The 23511-nt window shown below is 42.1% G+C and overlaps 1 protein-coding gene across 1 annotated transcript; it reads left to right on the forward strand.

The window, feature by feature from the left end:
• Positions 1 to 8320, forward strand: T265_04682 (hypothetical protein; the record flags this gene model as incomplete). Its single annotated transcript, XM_009169473.1, has 2 exons — positions 1 to 51; positions 8096 to 8320. 2 exons carry the CDS (start codon positions 1 to 3, stop codon positions 8318 to 8320), a joined length of 276 nt encoding a protein of 91 aa, XP_009167737.1.
• Positions 8321 to 23511: the final 15191 nt, after the last annotated feature.

The raw sequence follows: 23511 nt of genomic DNA on the forward strand, positions 1-23511 counted from the left end.
ATGGCACGAAGAATATGTAGAAAGACCGAAGGCATTTCTACTCTGCCTTGTGTAAGTAGTAAGTAGTAGTAAGCAAGTAATTAGTAAGTAAGTAAGTAGTAAGTCAGTAAGTAGTAAGTAAGCAGCGTGTTCCCATACCAAAATCTTTACATGCTTTGGGATTCACCTCATCAGACTGGAACTGCCCTTGGCATGATCTCGAATGAGACGTTTCTCTCTTTTCTCCCATATTCTCCTGTTACTCTTTCGCATTCATCGCTTGCACTCACTTTTTATGTTTGTGACCATGCTCTTCAAAAATAAATGATAATAAATAAATGATAATTAGTAAGAACCTCCCTATCCAGGGAGTAGAAGGAATCAAGGAATCTCATACTTGCCCTGAGTTGGCCAAATGATCAATAAGTTGAAGAGATAGAAGGACAACGAAAAGTTTATCTAAAATATTCAACTCAGCGATCAAAATGCAGGTATCTAATGCAATCTAGATATCGAATGTCATCCTTAGTGACCTAATCAACAACGGTTTTTGGCGAACATACGAAAAAGGTTTCAGTTACACATGATTTCACAGAACTCAGAGTCCAGCAGGTTTCTGTATTCGTAAGCAACTGAGCTGATTTGGAATATCCTTTCTGGTAGAATTCTGTTCAGCCTTCTGAAGAGTACCATCAGTGGAATCGAGGAGTGGGCCTGCTTGTTTTGATATCCAGTGGGTTTTCGTCAGGGATGCTAACTGCTAAGTTCCCTGTCATGTGAATGTTTGTGCTTGGACGATTCGCTGGGACTGACAAGTGGTGAACACAAAGTACAAATTACTCAGAAGGCAATGTTTCATTCTGTGCAAACAGCAGAATCCTATAGGGATGTACTCCTGCGAAACGTTGTGAAACCCCATTCCGATTTGCTGCTTTATAAAACCAAGAAATACACGAATACTGGTGTATGCACGGAACGAAATCCCGAAATACGAATAATGTTATATAGGGCTTCGTTACTCCGTTTACACTTGTAAATACAGGGCCAGGCAGCCGGCTGTTCAGTGGGGGTAAGTTTTTATATAGATTATAATGTTTAGCACTATTATTCATACGATGAGGACCCGCAGAATAACATCTTATTTTGAACAAATCAAAGAAGAAAGCAAATACGATATGTTAATCATAAGTGAAATAATTAAACTTTTGTCCCGTAATTGTATAAACATGGAAAATATCAGAAAATAATTTTGTGTGACGATTTGGGGAGAAATTTCAGGCAGCATTCTTACCCGTTGTAATGTTGTACTGAAGTGGACTAGTTGCAACATCATCCATTCGAATACGGAGTTTTAGCAGTGGATGTCATTCTTGCTATTGGGCATAGTCAGACTAGCTAGAGCGGGCCGTTTACGTCCAACATTTGTACAGTATTGCATACATGTTACATGTTATATGGAGCGTGTATTAGCGGTCTTTTCTGTTTGAGGAGTGCAAAACTCCTAAACCAATTTGGTGTTCTCTACGGGCGGCATTTCAAATTCTCATCACTGCGTTGGATCAGTGCACCGGAATCTCTTCTGCTGCACTCAAGAGGGAGAAGATGGGCTGACTTCAGGTAGTGTAGGACTGTCATGCGCAGCAAATTTATGGTCGAAACATTGGTGGATCACTTTTTGAAATATGCTTTGATAGAAGTGAGTAGTAGATCAAGAGGGCAGTATATAAGGGCCTCGCCAGAGTCAGTGCCCTCTACAGGAAACATGACCCGTAGGTAGAAGAGCTCTTAGCGAAGCAGGCTTAGAACCAAGGGGTATATTTCTGGATGGATGATTAGTGGCCATACAACTCATTATAAGATTACTGGGTCGAGCGATACACACTCAGATGAGGGTCTTACTTGGAACTCCTTGGAGTTGCCAATGTGATCTACAAGTAACGTTCGTTCCAAGCGGAGTAAACATACCTTCACTTACAACGGCTAGCTATATTTTTTGGCAGGATTTTGCATCACCTGTTTGTAACTTACTTGCGGTAGCTGGCAAGTTTTCACCTTTTAGCCCCCCACGTCATGCTAAGATAATAAATGTGAAACATCATCCTTACCAGCGCTTTACAGTCTGTGATCAGTATTGTCGAGCACAGTTTTGTTCAAACCTGGGCTACAGTCAATCCGGCCGTAGGCGGAGACAACGAATACACATTTAACTTGGAAGGTCCAGATTTACCGGTCTAGCATATATCCTTTAAGAATTTTTACTTTAACACACCAAGTGAAAATCACCCCCACACATCAAGTACCAGCGGTTGGGGCTACCTGATTGTCGGAAATGAAAGCGGAATGACATGCTGTAGTCAGGGGGTCGACAGAGTCAGATAAATGGGCAAAGACGCGGTAGATGACAACACTAACGGTACTACTTATCAAGTACGAGATAAGTTGGCTGTTTACCAGTGACGGTTTATTCGTTTGCTGAGCTTGGACGTTTGCACGTGAAAGTTCCATCACCATGCGCGGAAATGTCATGAGTGCTAAGTGGAGAATATATCATTTTTCAACCCAACTATCTGTTGCACATTGCTGTCTGCATGATCAGGTTGAATAAAACTTTGAGGTTGCTGGATAGGGTACTCAGTGGATTTTGATGAAACGGTGGGGCTCATCATCTGTTGACTTGTTTCTTTCTTATGATGGCATGAGTCATTATCAGTGGCAGTGTACAGACCAGGGTGAAGTTAAACGGAGACCATCTGCTTCAGAATAAACCGTAAACTGAATGAGACTGGGCATTCTTTGGTAAATTTTCGACTGCCTATGGTCGCCTGGTGCACAGTACGAAGTTAGCTTGAGGATCAAAACAAAGCCCACAGATCGATAGCTGAGCAATTTAATTGGGGGTACAAAGCAACTAGTCAAGATTCCTGAGTCGAAGTGGTTATGTGTTGCTGTGATGGATTTGGTGCTCTGTATCTGAAATGTAAGTTTGGAAAGTTTGGTGCAGGACAGTCCCTAAATTCTTTGGCATAGAAAAAAGGCAGTACCACCATGGAGATGCACTAAAACAAGAGTCCGAAACATCCTCAAACTGCTTTCACATTCAACTATTCCAAGTACGTGTAATGCTTCAAGAGAAAGATGTTGTTGTGCCGTGAACTTGAACAATCTTGTGTCCGATAGCCGCTTGTGAGGGAGATGGAGAACAGTGCAGGAAAACTACTTTAAAATGGAGTATACTGGAGATGAAGCGCCATGCACACCTCGGTGTTCCAAAGGACAGGGTCTGACACTTTTGAGGCTCATTTCCTAGCCCTCTAGCAGGGCTTTGGAGAATAGTCGACAGAAATGAAGGGAGGAGAAATGAGTTTATAGTCTATGAAAATTCGTTCACCATAAAGCTGTTTTACGCACTTGTGAAGGCGTGACCACTTCACAAGACACACGCCAAATGCCGGCCAATTCCAACCAAATTGGTCAAACTGCAAGTCCAATAAATGTTGCCTCACATGAAGTGTGTACGGTCTTCCATAGGTAGAACAGTGATGCTCACAGGAAGCGATTTTTCGCTGACACATCTGGGAGGCAAACCAGGCATTAATAGTCTAGACCTTATATCTTGGTTAGCACTTGCAGAGACTCGGTGACTATTTTGGGCCAGCTAGTGCAGGCTTGGGATAATGCAGTAGACAGACATCACCAATTCCCCAGTAAACCAGCCAGCCAATTGGGCGTACGCTGTTATGTGTCAGTATCACCGTTTTCGGCTCGTGGCTCCGTAAAGCGTTTTCACTGAAGGTTATCCAGGAATAACCAACTGTTCATCCATTTGAAGGCGGAAAACTTGGCACACAGAACTACCCAATCTTAAACCTATCACCAGCTCTCCCAGACATGGCACTTTCACCCGTCACAACTGAATATTAATAAGAAACCACCAGTAGTCCTTCAAACATCTTAGGAAACGCCATTAAGGTCCCAAAATCAATCACCTGCTTACTTGCTTACTTCTCAGAGAGTTTGTGGTGGGCTGAATATGATACTGCACCACAGAAAACGCGTCAATGACTAGTGGAAGAGGGTCAAAGCTATCCTACTTACTGGTGCTTGAAAGTCTATTCAAAATATTCAATGCATATTCCGTACGAGTTTCATTATCAAGCCCAAAAGATTTGGCTTCAAGCTGAGTAAAGTTTTTTACCCGATCTCACTGGCGAATTACAGATTGTACGAGCACCCAAGAAAAAGCAGACGTACGCTATTAAGGCAATCGTTTGTGCAATCATCTATGTTTCCATTCACCTGAATACGTATTCCTTAAGTTGGAGCACATTGCGCTACATTTCAGTTCAGTTATGAGATGAAGGATATAACTTGATTTGATCTTCATATTTCGAAGCGTTATTTGTTCTGCCCCAAGAAGACGAGCGGAAAGATCTTGATTTTACTGCAAGAACATAAAAATACTGGTTGACGCTCGGAGACGTTGGATATCAGATAGAAAACTCTAAGTAATTACTGAATCAATGTCAGCTCAGCCAAAAGATCCATAGTAACAATAGAAATTATCAAATAACTGAGCGATAAATAACGGGAACAATCAAATCAAAGAAAGAACATTGCCAAAGATGGAAGATCCACCAATGGGCGAACCGGAGAACAAAAAAGGTGCGTCTTATTGAACGACGAAACAAAACTGCTGGATCAGCCACATCCGGGGAACCTATCAGACTGAGTGCAGTGGGATCATAGTACAACCGACCCCCAAAAACGGGCCAAGAGCTTACGCACTCGTCACCACATGACCGTTCATTCATAATACCTGAATTGCATACAGAAACGAGTAAATACGGCAGCAACAGATGGTGGCTTCATGAATTTGGATAAAATAACTGCAATCCACTGGGGTTTGCAGTCAAGAACAATGCCTACTTTCTCTTGAGTGCAACCGTGGAAAACTGGCTGCTGAGACAAATATCATAGCTAGGTTGAACAAACGTTGACTGGTCAGCACACAGAAGCCTGTTAGACCGGTAATTTTGCTACTCTTTACTATTTTAGTTTCACTGACGACTGCTATCAGGGTTTCCCAATACCAGAATGAGAAGTGCCTCTCCAAATTTTATCGTTCCTGATGTTATTGCATTGGCCTTCGCTACCATCCGCAAGCAAGTACTTTGATTGGTAACTCATGCTGACTAGTCAGGAGTCGCACAACCTTTGCAGAATTCAAGTGGTTTACAACCTCATACAATCCACTGCACTATCGTTGGTTGATATATATCGCTTTAACAGGTTCGTGTCATCCGAGCTGAATTTCTAGCCTGTCTTGCGGTGTAACACAGCCGATGGCTCTTTGCTGTGCTACTACGCGCACTAAAGAAGATGCTGTTCCAATCATACTAATAGTCAATGTATTCAAACAGCTCTCTTTTGTAATACCTCATTGCCAGATTGAGTGAAAACCCTGGGGAGCATTGTGTTGTCTGAAGTATTGTTCGCCACGTCGTACACAATAACGACAAGATCGGCCCAATAAAATATGACACAAATAAATCTCATTATGGCTGCGTTCATCCAAAAGGGCATCAGTGAAGAGGCGAATACTTCCTCTATGTCTCTTTTGTGTGATGATACCAACACTGTTAACATAAAAAATAACTTACCGATGAGCAGTTACGCTTGGCGCAGAGGGATCAACTACTACGCTTACCTGAGATTACAGGTCCTACATTTTGATTCAGCTTACTAGAAATAAAATACTCTAGCAAGTCGTTTTTCATCCGTAAAATGTGAATAGCACTTAGACGAACTGAGTCCAGTTTCTGATTGCGCTAAATGCTGAAACTTCGGGCAGTAATTATAAGCGGAATAGCAGTAATTTTTGCTGACACCGCGACAATCCGTATTTAAACCGCTCACTTATTTTGAACACAGACGCCGTTAATCACATGGCCTACTTGCATCAGAAATGCATAATCGTCAAACAAAGGAAACAAAACGTCCCATCGTTATTCTGCACAACCTACTTTTCGGCAGGTAGCTGAACGGCCCGTGCGTAACAAAATTTTAGTAGTTAATTTACAAAAATATCCGGAAATTATTGCGCCGGGATTTTTAGCTATCACATTTCCGCGGCTGAGCGTTTAGGATAGGTTTTCACATTACCAGTCAGCCAGAGTCCTTCTAGCTATGTTGGAAATCGAGATAAAATGATAAGGATAAATCTACGGGTTTGAGGCAAACCACTGCCCGCACACTATATGACCTGCCAGCATGGGACATTGCATGGTTATAAACGTGCTGCCCACAACAAACAAACATGTACACCCAGAACATATTGGAGGAAAAGAAAAGGTTGATAATAGAGGCGTGATGCTGATCAATTGGAAGTAAGTGGTTCAAGGTCAATCATCAAGTTTATGCGAGGCACAAACTTCAAGAAGCACGGCTGTCGCTCTCCGTGTGACTACGAGCATAATCGCTTTTAGTGTGGCGACTCATTGACCCAGGAATGCTTATTGTTAGTTACAGGTGTGAAAAGTCCTGTCTAAGAGAAAACATTTACTGTTGGACTTTGTTTGGTAAGCATACAGACTGAAGTGGATGTAAAGTCAAATCACTCTAGGTATCCTTGCCTGAAATATCAGTTGCATAACGGAATCTATGTGAAAACGTTCTTCGCATATTTTCCCCACATCCTGACTGCGCTAAATTGGTTTTACGGGATTCGTAAAACTTTGAGTGGAAAAAATGTATACAGATTGAAATGTTGCCGCATGCATTAGCGCTATCGTACAACATGATGTAGACTTCAAGAGATGGGTCTCACAAACTAGGTTGTCTGATTGGGGGCAGAATGAACAGTTTGTTGCACTTTTAAGCACGTTTCGGAAATATACGGTTCCTTTGGTGGATTGATTTTATCAGACGATGACCATTTAGGTAATGTAGTTAAGTTTTCGGAGTAGAAGCAAGCAGATTTTCAATACCAGTTGAACATTTCGCATCAATAGACAGAGAGGAGTTACAACCATTTCCCAGCCTATCGTTATCTTACGTAGGGGGAATGTTGCCAACGTGTTGATGAAATTTTTTTGAAGCGAAGTCGAACTGGTGGAAGTCGAAGGGTCCCTATTTATCTTTGAATCCAACACTGATGCAAACAATCTGTCTTTGCTTTGGAATATCTTACAAAAAACAATGTAAATAAGTTTGTTGGTCTATTTGAAAAGAAAAACGTTTTGTTTTGTCCAGCTCTTTTTGGGAAAGTACAAATACGTAACTTACTTCTCCCCTGTTCACAGGAAGAGGAAAAGGTTTGTTCTTGGATAGATTCTCCTTAGAAATTTGACAGCCACATGAGGCCTGTGTTTCTAAGCAAAAAACAAAGCGAACAAAAACCGAAAGACCATTCGAATGGAGTTTTAAGTTTTTGGTAGATTTAACGTGTTTAGAAACCTCCTGTGTGCTTGCTAAATTAGTGCTGCACTTTAGATGGTGTCGCAGAGCAAATATTTGAAGTAATCTGTACGCAGATCAGTTTTCAATCTGTTTCCTTGTGTGAACCATGTTCTTCTTGCTTGAACGAGATGAAAGTCATAACCCACAGAGGAGTTTTATCGACGACTAACGCTATCGAAATGCAAACAACTTCATGATATCCGTACCGATAAATACGGAATTTGTGCAATACGACGAAATTGCATTTGCGAAACAATGTTCTTTCAGGGGGCGTCAACCTAGTTTAAAGTTTCGTCTCTGAGGTGTCGAAAGCACACATCAAGAACTCAGCCACATATGCCTGTTAACTGCACCTGCTCTCAGTAACATAACCTTGATGCAAACCGTACGTGAACAGTTATCAAAACGATCAGCCCCAAAAGAGGACTGTGTTAAATTTTGGGGGGTATGATTTACCTGTATATTAGGTGAACATCGCGTCAGTGACAGTATGAAAAATGTAGTAGCTTACATCAGAAGACATCAAAATTATGTCTCAATTATCCTATTTGGGTTCAAGCGCGATTACTCAACAGTTAAACTAAAGGCAGCATTACTGGGAAAAAAGTTAAGAGTTTCACGGTTGTACCTCTCGTATTATTTGTTCATCTGCCTGAAGCTGATTTTCGGGAATCCTAGAGTGACCACGTCACTGATCCCAATGTGGTCGATTGCATATGATTTCGTTCTTTGGATCTATTATCTCGAACGTGGAGTAGTTGTTACACGCTCGCCTTGCATGTCTGATGTCCGGGGTTCAAATTCCGGCACAGCCATTGGATATGCACTTCTGATGAGCTCTGATAAGAGCGAAACTCAAGTCCGGTGCTTTCTTTTGGTGTGAACTCACCGGAATAATTACGCCAGAACAAGAACACGACCGTTCAAATGACAGTGGTGTGACTATGAACAAAATACCTATCGCGCAAAACCCAAAAACATCTCAAAAGTTGTAGACGTAAAAATTTCAGCTCATGTTGGGTTTGCACATCCATTAATTGCTGTTTTGTCAGCTGCTTACTGAGATCTCTGCATACCGGTGTGACTATAACAAAATACCTATCGCGCAAAACCCAAAAACATCTCAAAAGTTGTAGACGTAAAAATTTCAGCTCATGTTGGGTTTGCACATCCATTAATTGCTGTTTTGTCAGCTGCTTACTGAGATCTCTGCATACCGTTTTCTTCAAACGATAATTCAGGAAAATCATCTCCATCGAGCACGTCTTGTGGCTTTCATTCTCTGGTTTTGGGGTGTCCGTATCACATCAGTGATTACCGTCTGCCGTCCTAGAGATGAATCGCGGAAAACGGTTGGGCAACGATTTAATCAACCACTTGTAGAAATGTGAACAAACACATGTCCTCAATAAAACTTGTTTCTTTTTCGTTTCTAAAATGGTAGCATTCTGTCACCTGCTCGAGACCATTCGCATTTGATACTATTTGTTATTCTCAAAGCAGAATCCGTAATTTGGTATTTCCTTGGAAACGTGTATTTTTGTGCAGCACTTTCTTTATACGTTTCCCTTAAATATTCTATTCTGACCCGTCCACCACCCTCCTAAACTATTAACTTTTGTAAACACTTTATTTTCCAGCTAGAGATGACTTGTTCAGCTCAAAACAACGTGCTATGTATTATCGGCTGGACATTCTAGACTTTTAAATTATAGGTAGCGGACTAGCTGGCATTATTGGTGACTGTGTTCGAGGCACTGGATTCCTGCTTAATCCAGTTGAGCATATACAAATTAGTAAAGCAAAACGTCCTGTTGCGCAACACTTGCAGAAACTTGAAACAACGAGGCCGTTATATGTAGATGACTAAAGATGGAGTGGCCAACGAACACTCATCTAGAAATTCAACTCCCTGTGGAACCATACTACTTATTTCAGAGGTTCTGCGATTCCAAAATTTGAAGCCAAAACTTCGCACTTGATCCGATTAATTGCTTGGTTTTCAGACAGGTAGATGTAGGAATTCTTAATCAATACAGATTGCGACAAATCGCCGTTATGTGCCCGTGTTTCCAGAAATTATGGATAACAATACATGAATAAGATGCACTCAGTTTCCTTCCCTTTTCAATAAATTTTGAACGGAATGGTAGAATTCACTTATCGATCGAAAGAGCCTAACGTACCCGCGGTTTTGAGTCATATTAAATGTAATTTGTGATAAATTTTGAATGAGAATGCTTCGAGTGTACACGAAATGTTTTCAGAATGATATGCTCGGCAGTCAGAAAACTCATCTACGCCTTTTTAGTAAATTCAAGCGTTGTTCCCACTGCAATAGTTATTTCACCTCAAAAAGCCTGTGAATGTGAGTACAATGCCCTAGTACTTTCGGTTACGAATCCATACATGGTTGGTTTTCGGTCCTGAAGCACATGGTCGTTACTGTAGGATTCAGAACAAGTCGATGTTGTGCACAAAAATTGGCGAAACTACAAAAGGGACGCAGCTCGCACTCTGGTATAATTCATTTTTTTCAAGCTGGCCTTTGGAAACTTTCACAACTGTGAGAATCTTTGTGACCAGGAATCAAATGCAGTACGGTCGATTCACACGTCAGATAATAACCGTTAATTTTTCTTCATGAGGGAATTGTTCTTTAAAAACTTGATCCCTTTACTCAAATTTGGGGTTTAACTTGATTTTCATTACCTGGAATATAATGAACAAAGTTTATGCTATTGTTTTAGACACGAACAAAAAAAAATACTTTATGAAATTAAATATGCTTGCTTGTTTCAAACCCGACTTCACAAACCTTTTGAAATAAAGCCACTCTGTTTTTCATCAGGGGTCATTAGCAGCTGCGGGGAGATTTTACGTGATACGTATGTTTGGGAACTAATTACACTCTAGTTGGCCGCTTGCGCATAACGGCAAAACCGAAGAACCAGATTTATGTAAAAACTCATGTTTACATAAGATAGATGAACCACTGTTTGCGTGGAGATTCTTTAGGTTACCGTATTTAATATGAGCGGAAATCCACAAGGGATGATATGTAACTTCGCCTTTTTATTGCCGTTTGCTTGAAAAGCTGCTCCTTGAAGATTCTCATATTATATTGCGGATAGAAAAATTTAAATTCACTCACATCTTGTTTTGTAACCGTTCGCATTTGCTGGACAATCAATTATGTATGGGTCCGCCGACAAAAAAAAGCACTGAAGTCAAAGTTTCCTTTTATTACAAACCACTACTGCGTATAATTTTCCGTACCGGAATTTAAACCTCAAGCATCTGACATACATGTCAAGCTTGTTCACGCAACTCTACGGGAGTTGCATCTCAACCAACAAGCATGAAGTGGCGAAAATTCACACGTCTAAACAAAGGCATGGTCTTGACTGGCTCCTCAACCGGCAGTTAGGAAACTCACCTAGTTTTGTCGATCAGTTTTGAAGTATTGTGGAAGCTGGAAACCTGCTGAGCTCTAACAGATGTGACATTAGGGTCCGGAGGTTGGATCCTTTGTCGTAGAGTCGAATTGAAAATTGCAGCAGAACTGGATAAAGACTGATTCACAAGAGAGTGGTGCGGATGCAAGGTCTCCATGGAAGTTTTCCACTTGTAATAAAAAAGTTGTTTGTAATATTGATTAATATCAGGGCTATTCCGATTGATGAAGCAGCGTGTTGACAGTGGAAACTGTCAGGCTCAAACTTGGGCTCTGTTTTGGGTGATTGATTTATTTGTCACGATAAGGAGCACCGTGGTGTCCTGGCACCGTTTGCTTTCCATATATGCTCCCTGTATAAGTCTTCATGTCTACAAGTTAGTTCACTGGTAGAACAAATATCAAACAACGATCATCTGCCCCATATTTCAGTTGGACCTTATGGGATGCCAAGTGGTGAGTTACTGTGAAAACTGTTTGATTTAATTTATGTTCTGTTAACTCTAACAAGTTTCACGAATGTTTACCTAGAGGTCATTTTAGTATTCGGTTTGTGAACGTTCCACCTAAAACACGGATTCCTAATGATGCAGTCATAACATCTGCATGAAAGTTGTGAACGTCCAATATTTTTGAAAACTGGAATTTTTTTAACAAAAGAAAAGTCGATAATATGGAATGTAAAATGAACGAAGGCAATGTAGTACCAGTATAAAGCATTTTATTTAATAGACTCTCTTAACAAGTGTGGTCTAAAAATACTACTGATGGTAGCTGAGTGTGCTTATTGGTTTAGTTCGACGAAGGTTATACTTTGAGCACACTTTCTGTGGTTTAGCAAAATGTAGGTTTAGAAACCGAACCATAGAGCCAGTGAAAATATCTGTATGGCAGATGAAGAAATTCAGTTGCAATAAAAACCTTATACGGATATGAGCCTCTAGTCGAAGTAGTATTTATCCTTTGGTAGAAAGGAAACATATTACTCGGGATTCGTGATCGTGTGGTAAGATTTCGGGAATACCAACTCCTGTATGTGGAATGCGCGCTGCTAATTATTCCCAATAACTCTGAAAAGGCTGCAATTGTTTCCCGGCTTTTCACCACAGATTGGCTTCACTTACGGGAGAAAAATTTAAGTTTGTTTGGGTTCTCAGTGTAAATTATCATCAAAGTTATACATCGAAACCTTCAAAAAGTTTAGACGGTTGATCAGTTCCATAGTTCATGTTGTGTTTTCCAGCTAATCCTGAATTTGTCTCAACAAATGATGCACATTCAAAACGACCGTGGTTTAAATCGGACAAGTTATTTGCCAGCCTTATATCTCACCATAAAAGAAAGGGTTTTGTAGTTCTTCCCCCACTAAAAAATCTCTGATTGTGGGCATGGCACACTGATTGTTTCGGCTCCACAACCAAAATTATATTATTCTCTGAAAGCCCATGTCCTGAAGCTAACACGTTTTGACCACATGGGCTCTTATTCTTCGGGCAGCCATAAATAAGGACAACCGAGATAGAATCCAGCGTCAAGTACAAAACTGCGAACGTTCACACATGTGTACGATGCCATGATCTAGACTGGCACTCCAACCAGCGGTTAAGAAACCCACCTAATTTTTTTCGATCAGTTGATCTTATTAGCAGAAATTCTCAGTATGAACTTGTCACAGGAGCCCGATACCTACCCAGCTCCGGCTGTTCGACATCTTGTTGCAGGGTTACCAGGAAATTTGAGGCTGCAAAGATGAAATTTTCATTGGAGGCTGGTACAAATGCAAATTCTCCATTTAGGTTCTCCTTTTTCCAAATGAAAAAAATTCCAAAAATGGTTTATATTAGTGCTATTTTGGGTTGACCGGCCAATGTGGCGACATTAAACATTTTTCGGTCTTAAAACCGCATCCTGCTTTTGAGTGCTGGTTTAATTAACCGCCTCAAACAGCACTTTGATTGCCTGGCACAAGTCATGTTAAACCTTTCTTCTTTTAAATTTTCATGATCACTTTGAAAAATTAGTTCCGAAATATTTTAGGTGGACCTTTTGGGAAACCAAGAGGTACGTTTTTGTTTTTCGGTTTTGTTTTTCAATATTTATATTTTTGCTAAATTGCCTACGACTTCCTAACAAGAGGTATGTTATTCAATGACAAATGTGATCTCACGTTTGATAGTTATTTTTTCTAAACGCGGACCTGCCACTTTGTATTTCAGGGAACATTTTTAATAAACAGGCATCTTGAGCTCGGTGAATGCAACTAATAAAAGGGCAGGGAACAAACCAAATCTTCCACACATCTCCATTACAGGGATATTTTCTGGAATGTTCCGTGGGCGGAGGGGTAAGATTAAACTACTTACTAAACGCGTTTGAACCTGAGAATCGTTTGATTCTGCTCTGTTACATTGCACAGTCATATGAGAATGCTGTAGTGGTTTTCTCCAATTCCGAAGCTTACTGCCAAAGGTGCGTGAGATGATGAGCTACAGATGATCGAACTGCTTGATGAGATGATGCATGTCCTATTGAAGGCGAATCAAAGCATGGAGATCATAAGGAAATGCTGGATGCTCTGTCTGACATAGTTGTTTTCGCTCGGCCAAATTCACAGAAAAACGTTCGAAAAAGTGATCAGTTACAAAAGGCAATCTATGCGGGGTTGCGTGCGTCCACGGGAGGAAGCAAACAACACGGGGGACTGATTTCCCCAGGTTTGATTGCAAATATCCCGATGCAGAGGAAGGCGCGTGTAGAAACCGTGTCTAACCAGTACTTGGCGATGTGGTCAATGGCTCCGCATCTAGCAGTGGCATTTGGAACCTCAGCCTCTAGAACTGAGTCCAAGGGGAATGCGTATGCACCAAGGAGGAGTTGCTGGATCGTGATGTAGGATTTGAATTCTCGCATTAGTGGAAATTCACAGGATGTTACATCTTATTTCACCATGTCACTGCGAATTGATCAAAGATCTACTAGATCAAACTGCACCATGTGAATCGTTCTTCGCACACCTTATATTCACGCAGATATTGATTCTACGTCGTTCTTTGATGATGCGACTTATATTGTGAAGCTTCTCTGAAGGCGGAGGTCAAAGATTCCTTTTAATCCAAAATATTGATGCATTCAATGCGCTCTGCCGAAACGTGAAAGTCAAGGCATCCGACAGACAAGACAAGCTTGTTTCAGCAACTCTAATCTGGGTGCGTCTGAAGTACAAAGTATGAAATAGTGAGCGTTCACATGTTTGACCAATTCTTTGGTCTTGACTGGCACCTTAACCGGCAGTTGGGAGACTTATCTAGTTTTGTCAATCATTCTTGAAGCATCACAAAATCTGGAAACATTCTAAGCTCCAATAGGTTCCTGGATTAGGACCCCTTGTTGTAGATTGCAGCATCACTGAATGAAGGCTGATTAAAAAGAGAGTGGTGTGAATGCATAGCCTCCATGGAGGTTTTCCCGTTTACAAAAAAGTAATTTTATTGTTGATTTGGTTCACGGCTAGTTTGATTGATCCATCAGCATGATAACATTGGATGCTGTCCGGTTCAAACGTGTTCTCTGTTTTGGGCGATGGAATTATCTGTCAACCTAAGGAGCACCTTGGAGGCCTCTCACCGTTTATTTTCTAAATGTCTTCAGCCTATAAGTGTCGTCCTCATATTTACAAGTTAGTTCACTGAATGAACAAAGAACAAACAAAAATCATCTGTTCCGTATTTTAGTTGGACCTTATGGGATGCCAAGTGGTGGGTTATTGTCAAAACCGTTTGCCTTGCCTCATGTTTTGTTAAGTCTTCCAAGATTCCCTAATGTCTACCAGCGACAATTATGAAAAATATTATAACCTGGTTCAATTGTGAGATGTTTCCTATCCATGGGTTTTCTCAACCGGACTTAGATAACAAAATCTTAATTTGAGCTCTGCATGTATTCGACGCGTTTGTTCTTTTTCGGGGAATGAATGGTCTCAGGAATAATCCAGGGCCGCCACAGGCAGCCTGACGGAAAGAATGAAAGCCTGCTCAAGCTTTTGCCTGTAAATACTTCAAAAATACACTAGCTACCTCAAATGTGTTGTAGCGGCAAACAAGATGAAAACTTTCGCTAGCTTACTTCATGAGAATGACATAACAGATCCGTAGGCAGAGTTGGCAAATATAATCCGGTAATAACTTCGAGGAAGAGTAAAATCCTCCATCTTCAATTGCAGCATAGTTGCAGAATAAATGTTGAACATTAAAAAAAATACGTACATGTCGTGAACAAGATAGCTCAGCATACCAGGATAACAATGCGTTGGTTTATTGTTTTTGGTGGGAGTAAGAATATTCTTGCTTGTTTCAAACCCGACTTTATAAACCCTTTGAATAGAATCAAATCCTTTTCTTATCAGGGGTCATCCGCAGTTTGGAAGAGCTATTAATCGATACATGGGCTTAGGAACTATTTGTACTCTGGCCTGCCGCTTGCACATAACGGTACAATCAATTTGCGTAAACCCCATGTTTACATAAGGTATATAAACAACTGTTTGCGTGCAGATCCCGTAGATTTAGAAATGTCTCATGAGCGAAAATCAACAAGGAACGATATGTATTTTCGCCGTGTCATTGCTTGTTGTTCGAATTACTGCTACTTAAGGATTCGCGTAATATAGTATGGATGGTGCAATTTATATTCAAACATTTCTCGTTTCGTAGTCGTTGCAGTTTCTGGGCAATCGAGTTCGTATAGTTCCGTCGAAATCAGAGAACACTGGACGCTAATTTTGTTCTCATTGTAATCCACAAACGCATAAGATCTACCATGCCGGAATTCAAACTTCAAGCATGTGACATCCAAGGAGAGCTTGTTCCCACAGCTGTAAGCTGGGTACAACCTAATCACCATGCATGAATTAGCGGAGGTGTCCCTGTCTAAAGGATGCGATGATTTAGGCCGGCAACGCAACGGACAGTTAGAAAATTCTCCTAGTTTTGTCGACCAGGCTGGAAGCATCGTGGGAGTTGGAAACCTGCTGAGCTCTAATAAATGCGCTATCAGATTCGGGAAGATTGACTTCTCGATGTAGATTCATCAAGAAAATTGCAGCAGGACAGGAGAAAGATTAGGTCAGACGAGAGTTCTGTGAACAAAAAGACTTTATGAAGGTTTTCTGATTTACAAATCAACATTTAGTTGCATTAATGATTCATATTAGGGCTGTTCTGATTAATCTATCTGTGTGGTGACATTAGATACTGTCGGGCTGAATGCTGTGCTCTGTTGTTTTTACTGGAACTCTTTGTCAACCCAAGGAGAACTCCGGTGGCCTGGCACCGTTTTTCCCTGAATATTTTCCCCGTATAAGCCCTCATATTCATAATTCCAAATTAGTTCACTGGTAAAACAAGCAACCTCGGATCATCTGTCTCACATTTCAGTTGGACCTTATGGGATGCCTAGAGGTGGGTTATTGTAAAAACTGTTTGCGCTCTTTTATGTTTTGCTAATTCCTACGAGATTCATGGGTGTCTTACAAGTTATCATGCCAGCCACATATAACAATTTGTTATTCGATTTGTAAAAGTGTGCCACGGTTCACTTGAAATACTGATCCATAATGATGCAGCCATAACTTATGTATGACATTTGTAAACGTCAATACTCTAAAATTGAAATCTTCTGAACGAACGAAAAGTCAATGTTTTGGAAAGTGAAATGAACGGAGGCAGTGTAGCAACAGTATGGAATATTTTATTTACTGAACACCCTCTTGTGCACTTTAACATATGTGATCCGAAATGCTGCTGATGGTAACGGAGCGTGCTTAGTAGTTCATTATGACGAAGGTTTCACTGTGAACTCACATTCTAAAGTTTGACAAAATGGAAGTTTGAGAAACGAAATCCAGTCTTAATAAAAACCTCAGAAGAAATATTTATCCTGTGGTGAAAAGGAAACATACTATTCGAGATTGGTGATGGGTGATAAGTTTTCTTGTAAGCCTACCTCTGTAAGTAGAATGAGGACTGTTAGTTAAATACAATAAAGATGAAACAGCTGCACGTGCTTCCCGGCTTTTTAGCACAGATTGGCTTCACCTACGGGATAAAATGTCAAGCTTTGATTCGATGAGGTTCGCACTAAAAATTATCGTCGAATGCTGCTGTATTGGTACCGAACGGGGTAATTTGACGTCGCTGAAGACCCTCCCCAGAGGCCTGGCGAAGGCGTCTCTGTTTGCGGCCAGAAGCGACCCTCGGATGATGGACTGGGATGGAGTTATCAAATATGTCAGTCGTGACCTGACCAACGCTGAATCCACCACTGAGAATGGATGTTCAGCAATCGCCTGGGCTTTGGATATGTGGAGGCCGTATCAACTTGGACAAAGATTTTATGTCGACACCTATCACAACCTCCTGTAGTGTATCAGGACAACAAGAGATTCTCGCGGAAATATCGCGTGCTGGGCACTCCGGTTGCAAGAGTAAAACTCCACGATCCAGCGCGTGTCAGGGAAAGGGAATCACTTGGCTGATTTGCTAGCAAGGCCAGAGGCTGAAGATGAAGAGTCGGGACCATGATTGGCGACCATAGCCTCGGAAATTTGGTGCAACTCCGAAGGCAGGATCCGTTACGGAAGGTTGCAGCCACTTTGTTGAATGGAAGGAGCATTGAGCACGGAGGGGGAGATAACGAATTGGAAACGAACCATAGCCACCTTGATCGGCAGATTCTAAATGAACCCTACATAATTTCCTGGAACACTCGTGATTTGGGTGCTGTGATGCCCTTGATACTTCGCGTCGTGAGACGGAAGCGTATCGTCGAATGCCGAACGGGGTTGACGTCGCTGAAGACCCTCCCCAGAGGCCTGGCGAAGGCGTCTCTGTTTGCGGCCAGAAGCGACCCTCGGATGATGGACTGGGATGGAGTTATCAAATATGTCAGTCGTGACCTGACCAACGCTGAATCCACCACTGAGAATGGATGTTCAGCAATCGCCTGGGCTTTGGATATGTGGAGGCCGTATCAACTTGGACAAAGATTTTATGTCGACACCTATCACAACCTCCTGTAGTGTATCAGGACAACAAGAGATTCTCGCGGAAATATCGCGTGCTGGGCACTCCGGTTGCAAGAGTAAAACTCCACGATCCAGCGCGTGTCAGGGAAAGGGAATCACTTGGCTGATTTGCTAGCAAGGCCAGAGGCTGAAGATGAAGAGTCGGGACCATGATTGGCGACCATAGCCTCGGAAATTTGGTGCAACTCCGAAGGCAGGATCCGTTACGGAAGGTTGCAGCCACTTTGTTGAATGGAAGGAGCATTGAGCACGGAGGGGGAGATAACGAATTGGAAACGAACCATAGCCACCTTGGGCTGATTTGCAAGGCCAGAGGCTGAAGATGAAGAGTCGGGACCATGATTGGCGACCATAGCCTCGGAAATTTGGTGCAACTCCGAAGGCAGGATCCGTTACGGAAGGTTGCAGCCACTTTGTTGAATGGAAGGAGCATTGAGCACGGAGGGGGAGATAACGAATTGGAAACGCACCATAGCCACCTTGATCGGCAGATTCTAAATGAACCCTACATAATTTCCTGGAACACTCGTGATTTGGGTGCTGTGATGCCCTTGATACTTCGCGTCGTGAGACGGAAGCGTATCGTCGAATGCCATGAGATTGTACATACAGGGTGCACCAAGACGTACGGCTAACTTCGGCGGAGGGCCTAATGGCCCGGGATCCTGGAACACGATTTGGGTGCTGTGATGCCCTTGATACTTCGCGTCGTGAGACGGAAGCGTATCGTCGAATGCCATGAGATTGTACATACATACAGCACCAAGACGTACGGCTAACTTCGGCGGAGGGCCTAATGGCCCGGGATGAAAAGTGAGGTGATGGATTATGTGGCGTCCTGTAAACGATACCAATTAATGAAAGGGGACACGAGAGGGCCAACCCATCACAAGAAACCTATTCCCGTCTCAGAAATTGGCGAGTTGTGGTCCGTTGACGTCATGGACTTCTTTCCGGTGAAAACCTGAGGGAATCAATATATCGTGATAATGACAGAACATCTGTCGCGATGGACTGAGGCAACAGGCGTCTCAAATCAACGAGCGACGACGATCAACAGAGCGGTAATGCATCACATTGTGGCCAACCAAGATGTGTCAAAAATGATCCTAACCAATCACGGGTCATTCTTTGACAGCGAAGAGTTTAGGAATTACTTGGAGAAGCAAGGCATCAGGCGACTAGGGGGCACCATACTACTCGTAATGTAATGGTCTAACCAAACGTAATAACCGAATGATCAAGGGGTGGCTGGCGGCCGAATAGAGCAGCTGCTGAAGCTCACCTAACGGAGGCAAATGAAAACCGATGTCATTCGGACGAGCTTTAAAACGATGTTCAGGAAGACGCTTTGGAGAAGAAGACGGATACAGCCTTTATAAACAAGATACATATGAGAGTTTGGCTTCCCTGTCCAACAATCCGTAACTGTTCAGTTGATATTTCCCCAAAAATAAGTCCGCAGCCAAAGCCTTTCCCCTCCCACCAGTATGGAATATTTTAGTTATTAAACCCTCTCGTATGCATCTTAACATTTGTGATCCAAAATGCTACTGATGGTAACGGAGCGTGTTTAACGGTTCATTAAGACGACGGTTTCATCCTGAAATCAATTTCTGTGGTTTAGCCAAATGAAAGTTTGGAAACCGAACCACACAACTACCGGTGAAGTCAAATTCACATCATTCAGCTGTGTAGACTTCTTTGAGATTTTCTGAAAGATTAATTTATGCATCACGAGAGGCACTTGTCGACTCCAGTGCCAGAATCGTGCTGCTCAAAGTCGAACATTCTGACCTACGCATTAAGGGATTATTCTGTACGGCAACGTTAATTTCGGTTATCAAGATATGCAGCTGTTTTCCACAACCTAAGTTTGCAGCTAAAAAGGTTCTCTAGGCAGCCAGAATTATTTTCGGAGCTCAAGCTCAGTTGCAGTACAAGCTAGAATACTAATTTTCCGGAAAACCGTCTTCCTAATTAATATAATCAACCTAGAATTATTGAGAAGGTAGACGCGCGTAATTCTCCTGAGTCCAAGGCGACCAAGAAATCTGAGTAATACTCTCATTGAGATGTGTACTTGCCATTCGCATGGCACTGTGAATTGGCGGTAAGTTGATGTAACTGCGCGAGAACGTAACCTTGTAGTCACTTGTCCTCGGATCTAATTCACGTGGTTCAAGCTTAATCTACACTGATTTTTCCAAACAGTGCCCGATTTCTTGGAGAGAATCGACTGTCAGTTTCTCACTTTGCACGTCAAGCACTCTTCGCTTTTACCCATCAATGAATGGCTCCTTAAAACCTCGCTTTCCTTTACGTAAATTTTAGGTTTATTGTGATTCCCGTTGCCCGGAGTATGGCGAACAAATTATGGATGTACTTCACGCGTTCACATGAGATAATTTTTCAATACGGATTACTATTTCGAGTTTTAACCTCAGCGTCATAAAAATACCTGACAGGAGGAACTATGTTTCTAACTAGGGTTCATCAATATCTGCGGAGAGTCTTCACGAGATTTGTGAACTTGAGAAATATTTATTTTGTAGGTGGTTGCTTTGGGCTGGCGTCAAATCTACTTTCCTGATTTGCGAAAAAACCTGCTGTTCATATAATATAGCTTAATATCTGGTTCGTTTGGGATCCCGTAATCGCACTTGTTTGGTCGTGGTGTTGAAGTTGAATTCTGGTATAAGCGGAAATCTGCAAGCTGTGATTTAAAATTTCGCCATATCACTGCGGATTGCTCAAAGATCTACTACGTCGAACTGGTCCGTCTGAATTGTTGGCCGCAGACCTTACATTCAGATAGCTCCTGATTCGAAGCCCTTCTGGGATGATCTGATTATTGTTGCAAAGCTGTACTAAAGACGAAGAGCACTGGTGCCAACGTTTCCTTCCATTGCAAACCATTATTGAATATGGTTTGCCCCACCGAAATTTGAACTTCAAGCATCTGACACGCAAGGCAACTTTTTTCCTTCGCGTCGTGAGACGGAAGCGTATCGTCGAATGCCATGAGATTGTACATACAGGGTGCACCAAGACGTACGGCTAACTTCGGCGGAGGGCCTAATGGCCCGGGATGAAAAGTGAGGTGATGGATTATGTGGCGTCCTGTAAACGATACCAACTAATGAAAGGGGACACGAGAGGGCCAACCCATCACAAGGAACCTATTCCCGTCTCAGAAATTGGCGAGTTGTGGTCCGTTGACGTCATGGACTTCTTTCCGGTGAAAACCTGAGGGAATCAATATATCGTGATAATGACAGAACATCTGTCGCGATGGACTGAGGCAACAGGCGTCTCAAATCAACGAGCGACGACGATCAACAGAGCGGTAATGCATCACATTGTGGCCAACCAAGATGTGTCAAAAATGATCCTAACCAATCACGGGTCATTCTTTGACAGCGAAGAGTTTAGGAATTACTTGGAGAAGCAAGGCATCAGGCGACTAGGGGGCACCATACTACTCGTAATGTAATGGTCTAACCAAACGTAATAACCGAATGATCAAGGGGTGGCTGGCGGCCGAATAGAGCAGCTGCTGAAGCTCACCTAACGGAGGCAAATGAAAACCGATGTCATTCGGACGAGCTTTAAAACGATGTTCAGGAAGACGCTTTGGAGAAGAAGACGGATACAGCCTTTATAAACAAGATACATATGAGAGTTTGGCTTCCCTGTCCAACAATCCGTAACTGTTCAGTTGATATTTCCCCAAAAATAAGTCCGCAGCCAAAGCCTTTCCCCTCCCACCAGTATGGAATATTTTAGTTATTAAACCCTCTCGTATGCATCTTAACATTTGTGATCCAAAATGCTACTGATGGTAACGGAGCGTGTTTAACGGTTCATTAAGACGACGGTTTCATCCTGAAATCAATTTCTGTGGTTTAGCCAAATGAAAGTTTGGAAACCGAACCACACAACTACCGGTGAAGTCAAATTCACATCATTCAGCTGTGTAGACTTCTTTGAGATTTTCTGAAAGATTAATTTATGCATCACGAGAGGCACTTGTCGACTCCAGTGCCAGAATCGTGCTGCTCAAAGTCGAACATTCTGACCTACGCATTAAGGGATTATTCTGTACGGCAACGTTAATTTCGGTTATCAAGATATGCAGCTGTTTTCCACAACCTAAGTTTGCAGCTAAAAAGGTTCTCTAGGCAGCCAGAATTATTTTCGGAGCTCAAGCTCAGTTGCAGTACAAGCTAGAATACTAATTTTCCGGAAAACCGTCTTCCTAATTAATATAATCAACCTAGAATTATTGAGAAGGTAGACGCGCGTAATTCTCCTGAGTCCAAGGCGACCAAGAAATCTGAGTAATACTCTCATTGAGATGTGTACTTGCCATTCGCATGGCACTGTGAATTGGCGGTAAGTTGATGTAACTGCGCGAGAACGTAACCTTGTAGTCACTTGTCCTCGGATCTAATTCACGTGGTTCAAGCTTAATCTACACTGATTTTTCCAAACAGTGCCCGATTTCTTGGAGAGAATCGACTGTCAGTTTCTCACTTTGCACGTCAAGCACTCTTCGCTTTTACCCATCAATGAATGGCTCCTTAAAACCTCGCTTTCCTTTACGTAAATTTTAGGTTTATTGTGATTCCCGTTGCCCGGAGTATGACGAACAAATTATGGATGTACTTCACGCGTTCACATGAGATAATTTTTCAATACGGATTACTATTTCGAGTTTTAACCTCAGCGTCATAAAAATACCTGACAGGAGGAACTATGTTTCTAACTAGGGTTCATCAATATCTGCGGAGAGTCTTCACGAGATTTGTGAACTTGAGAAATATTTATTTTGTAGGTGGTTGCTTTGGGCTGGCGTCAAATCTACTTTCCTGATTTGCGAAAAAACCTGCTGTTCATATAATATAGCTTAATATCTGGTTCGTTTGGGATCCCGTAATCGCACTTGTTTGGTCGTGGTGTTGAAGTTGAATTCTGGTATAAGCGGAAATCTACAAGCTGTGATTTAAAATTTCGCCATATCACTGCGGATTGCTCAAAGATCTACTACGTCGAACTGGTCCGTCTGAATTGTTGGCCGCAGACCTTACATTCAGATAGCTCCTGATTCGAAGCCCTTCTGGGATGATCTGATTATTGTTGCAAAGCTGTACTAAAGACGAAGAGCACTGGTGCCAACGTTTCCTTCCATTGCAAACCATTATTGAATATGGTTTGCCCCACCGAAATTTGAACTTCAAGCATCTGACACGCAAGGCAACTTTTTTCCCGCAGCTCAATGGGAGCTGCATCACCAGGTATGATATGGCGAGCGTTCACACGTCCGAATGATTTGATGGTTTTGGCTGACACCTTAACCAGCAGTTAGAAAACTCACCTAGTTTTGTCGATGAGTTGATCGTACTATCGGTGCTTCCCAGTCTGGACGTGACGCAAATACTCGATACCTACTGGGCTATATCAAATATGAAATTGGCGTCCAGCAGTTTGACCCTTTGTTGTAGGATTACCAGGAAAATTTCACTGGAGGCCG

The sequence above is a fragment of the Opisthorchis viverrini genome, assembly GCF_000715545.1.
Source record: "Opisthorchis viverrini unplaced genomic scaffold opera_v5_80, whole genome shotgun sequence".
NCBI classification, from domain to species: domain Eukaryota; kingdom Metazoa; phylum Platyhelminthes; class Trematoda; order Opisthorchiida; family Opisthorchiidae; genus Opisthorchis; species Opisthorchis viverrini.